The sequence below is a fragment of the Brassica oleracea genome, chromosome C7 (genome assembly GCF_000695525.1).
Source record: "Brassica oleracea var. oleracea cultivar TO1000 chromosome C7, BOL, whole genome shotgun sequence".
Classification (NCBI taxonomy): domain Eukaryota; kingdom Viridiplantae; phylum Streptophyta; class Magnoliopsida; order Brassicales; family Brassicaceae; genus Brassica; species Brassica oleracea.
In genome coordinates, this window is record NC_027754.1 from 38,508,013 (window position 1) to 38,512,875 (window position 4,863).

General features: G+C 29.6%; 1 protein-coding gene across 1 annotated transcript; it reads right to left on the minus strand.

Annotated features, from left to right (window-relative positions):
* Window positions 1-3,168: 3,168 nt before the first annotated feature.
* Window positions 3,169-4,603, minus strand: LOC106304839 (remorin). The gene is made up of 6 exons (XM_013741225.1): window positions 4,527-4,603; window positions 4,342-4,403; window positions 3,981-4,244; window positions 3,751-3,901; window positions 3,586-3,667; window positions 3,169-3,482 (listed from the first exon to the last, which is right to left on the minus strand). The coding sequence occupies exons 1-6, from the start codon at window positions 4,556-4,558 to the stop codon at window positions 3,279-3,281; spliced, it is 795 nt and encodes a 264-aa protein (XP_013596679.1). The 5' UTR covers window positions 4,559-4,603; the 3' UTR covers window positions 3,169-3,278.
* Window positions 4,604-4,863: the final 260 nt, after the last annotated feature.

Consider the following 4,863-nt stretch of genomic DNA (forward strand, 5'->3'; position numbering starts at 1 on the left):
GTGAGGGCAAGATCATTTATTGCATGCATTTGACCACTCGGTATAAAGGAAAGCGTGTGATTCACCGATTAGGAAACAAACAAATTTCTAATAATAGTTTTTTTTGTTTTTAAAAAGAAGAATGTGAATTTCAACGTTATACATAAACGTAGTTGAAACCTTAGTATGTATGTTGATAAAAGCATTAAATAATAGAAGACAAAGATATATTTATTGGAGCAAACACGTAAGAATCCGAAACTGTAGTATGGTATTCGAATGTCAAAAATGAGAATGAGATGTGAGGCTGATGGTATCAACAAGTCCATTTGATGCAAGTTGCTGAGGAATAAATCAATATGGTCTCACTCTTCAGCCACTCTTAATCTATTCTCTCTCTGTCCACATTCTTCTGTCATCTGATCTCACAATATCTAATGGCTGCTTCGGGATCTCACAATATTCATATTGAAACATTTGTATGCAACTTATACATGTGATCAGGAGTTCATATTCCAAAAAGAACAAAACATAGTATTAGTTAATCTAAGATGAAAGAAAAAAGGAGAAGACAAGACTTACTGTATGGAAAGAAGAACACTAAGAAGTTTTTTATTTATTTTCTATTAGAATAAATTATTGTAATATTTAGTTTCATTTTTCTTCTGAAACTAGTTTTTATTTAGTATTTTATTTTTTTGCTTGCAAATTTTACCAAGATATGAAGCTTCAAGGATTGCAAAACAATATTTTCGATCATTGGCTTTCTTACTTGTATTGTATATGATTTGGTTACAACCATTAGTTAAGGGCCTAGCTAGATTCCATAGCCAGGCGGTGGCAATAAACTCGATAGTAATGAAATTTTTGGGGGTAAGAGATTTGACGAAGAAAAATTGCCAAAATATCATATTCATAATACCATTTTTCATGTTTACACTAACCATTTTTACCTTCACTTTTAAAGAGAAAAAAACATTTATAACCCTAAGGTTAATTAATTTATACTTAGGATTTAGAGTTGAAGGATGTGATAGAGTTTTTAGAATGTGAAATTTAGGATTCTAATAAATATATAAATAAATACCTTAAAAATATAATTTTTTTTATAAAAATAGTTTCAAAAATAATTTTTTATTTTAAAAAAGAATTTAAAAATTTTGAATTTTTTTATAAAAAAGTTCAAATTTGAAAAAATATAATTAGAAAACATAAAAAAAATTATTATTTTATTTATTTAAATAATTATTTATTATATATATATAGAGAACAAATGTATAAGAGTCTTTTGCCTTTTAATAAAGAATGTATTTTTGAAAATGTCTCTTTAGTGGTGGTAAACATGAATAATGGTATCAAAAAAGTGGTAAACATGAAAATTCTCTTTTGATGAAATAAATAAATATAAATATTACCAACATGAATGTTCTAAGAATATTTTTATTGAATGTATCTCAATGAAAATTTTAACATTAAAATAATAACGAGAATGGGATGGATTTTTCATATGAAAAACTCCAAAAATCTTGAAAGATCCATAAGACATTTGGGTTTATATCATTAATTTATATATTTTATATTTATAAGTTTAAATATATATTTTATATTTATAGTTTTAAATATATAATTATACTATATTAAATATATAATTATTATATTAGAGAGATATTCATAAGAGCTTACTAATGATCTCTAAATAGTTTTAATGATTTTTCGTGAAAAGGTTAGAATGATTATATAATTAATATTTAGTTTTATTTGCTTGCAAACTTTACCAAGACATGAAGCTTAAAGTTAGAGAATTGCAATACAATCTTTTTAGGTCATTGGCTTTATTACTTGTACTTTATAGGATCTGGTTACAACCATTAGTTGAGGTCCTAGCCTGAATAGCTTGACGGTGGCTAATAAACCTTTTTTTTTCTTTGAAAAGTGGTGGCTAATAAACTTGATATGAATGAAATATGTAATGTTGAGTCAGCTAAAATAAATGTAAGTTTTTCTTGAAATATGTGATTATTACGAGATCAACCTTTGTAAACCTAAAGAGATCATCTCCCAATCATTTGGTGTCACATCAAAATCTTAAGTGATTTCACCCACCCGCTCGAGCTACGGCCGACAGCTTAAACCTCATGTCGTCACAAGGACACATGTATATCTTTTACTGGATAATATTTTCTGGGACCCAGGTTGATCTGTAAGTTCAGCCAATCAACTTCTTGCATTAGATTCTTGACAACGAATCCTAACGCTCCTCTGAAGTTTATCTGTTCATAGTCCTCTTTTTCTTCTTCTTTTAAAGTCTAAACTATCTTTTCTTCACATCAATTATCTTCTGTTAATCATTTGATTTGTGATAATCCTTCTTTTTATCACTGCAATTCTAGTTGACCAGTGGTGTTATATAATACATATAACTAAAATTGAAAAGAAAATGTTGTTTTTGGAAATATTATGTATTACATGTCTTTCTCTTATGTTTACATTGTATGTACTAGTGTAACTCTGGCACTTCATGGATATATATTTTGACAACTTAACATATATCCATGAAGTTACTTTTCTGAAAAGAAATGTTGTTGGATTTTACATATTGAACTTATTTCTCAAGAAAATACGTTGTGACAGAGTTATAATTGGAATGCATTACAACAATTTGATGCGGCCATTATTGTCATTCAAGAAACGCGAATTCATACCATCAGATCAGTGAACAAAACTCTTCACGGCATATATTCAAAGAACACGGCAAAATCATTAATAAATATATAAAAATTGTCAAAATCTTTTGATAGAGAAATGTACAATGACAGACTGACATTATTACATGATTTCCAAATAAGAAGATAGAATAGTAAATGCGAATGGTCCTGACCACCATGTAGAGCAGTTGCAACGATCTTACCATTGAAGAAATTAATAACTTAGGCGTAAGAGAGAGACTGGACCAAATAATGCTTCATTTTCATATGAGTTTATATCTCTAAAACTTATAGCAGTTGTAATCTTTTTATCAAAATCATTTTTGGTCCGTTCTTTTGTGTTTACTCGTCTTTGTATAGTACATTCCGTGTGAGCTGAGTAAACATCGACTATCACATTATATATTTGATTATTTAATGAGCACAATTATTTTTAATTTTTTCACTAAAATGTAATATTATATACAAAAAACTTATTCATAATTACATCATACTTTCTATTTATTTGTGAGATTACCAATCATAGTTTAATCGATTTTTTCATAGACAACACCCACGAATATAGTATAATTAATAGAACTAGTTACTATTATTTTAGTAATTAAATCGAAAGCAGAAATAATTGGCAGGGACTTTTCCAGTTCGACGCATTTTCTTAACTTTTTCTTGAACTTGAGCTTCTTGGCTCCTCTTCTTCTCCTCAAGCTGTTTCTTGGCTCCATCAGCAATAACTTGGATCCGTGCTAACTTTGCCTTATAATGCTGGTTATTTATTTCTGTTCTTTTCTGCAACTCACTCTTAATTACACAAATTTAAAACAAAACCAAATTATCTACTAGTCGAGTACTTAAATACACACAATAAATGAATGTTTAGTCATTTTTATGATGGGAAAACAACCTTTCTTTTCTCCATTCTGAGTTTAGCTGCTGATTTTCTCTCATTTTCCCAACCCACAATTTCAGCTTTCATTTTCTCATACCTTTGAGCAAAGTTTGATTTCTAGTTTCCAATAAGATTCTGTATACCTTTATATTAAATGACTAATTAAGAATGAAATTTGACCTTAATCTGATTTTGTCGAGTTGAGATTTTTCCCAAGAATCTGCTTTACTTGGCGCTGAAGCAAGTCCCGATGTTCTAGAGGAAGAGCCAATCTCTTGTTCCCTACGGTCCTTTTGTGGATTGTCCATCTGTTGTTTTTTGAAACTCTCCTCTGGGGAAAATTAAGTTACAAGTTTATAAGTTCAATATAGGCTAGTAACCACTTAGATAATTTTATTTGTATTAGTTACCTCCAATGGTCAAGTCTTGAGTATATGATCTGTTGATTCTCTTTACTTCGGATTTAGCTATTACCGGATTGGTTTTCTTCTTGCGAGACCTCTTGGTTTCTTCTCTCATTCTTTTCGCATGTTCTTTATAGGCTTCCTCCATTGATGCGATGACAAATGCAGCAGCTGCAACAGACGTTGCAAATTCGCTCTCTTTCTCGTCGTAGTAGTCATTTTTCTCGTACCAATATGCTTGGTTTTTCAGCCAGTTTAGTGCTGGATTATCTTCAGTTTAATATTAAACAAGGCAAAAGTTTATTATACATCTTCCAAAATGTGATATTTCTTTAATAAACTAAAACGGATAACCAAGTGAATGTACCGGTTATGGCCAGTTCTGATAGCTTTGGCATATCCGTTTGTTTGTTCTCAGAAACTGACACCCTATAAAGATCAATTACAAATATATATTTTTGCACAAACGTTTTTTTTAGATGTATAATGCGATTAAGTTTTATAAAAATATGTACACAATAAATTTAAATAAAATGGAGATTGGACGTTTACCTTCTTCTTCTTTGCTTAACTAAATTATCCATTAATTTTGTTTCCCCAAGAGACTCCAATATTGTTTGAGCTTCATAGATTTGTCTTATATTCTCTTATACTATAGGAAATGTGGTTGTTTGTTCATGAAGCAAAAATAAACATAGAAAATAGCCAAAATTCGTATTCCACTGTGAAGGAACATGCCAAGTATCAAAGCATGTGTTCTAATATGCTATTCTTCATGTACAATTTAGTCACATTATAACTAACAGATGGAAAAACGTGCTTAGAAAATAATTGCAAGTCGTTTGGGCCTTTAGAGGAAGAGCTTCTGGTCTCTGAAACGATGGAAAAA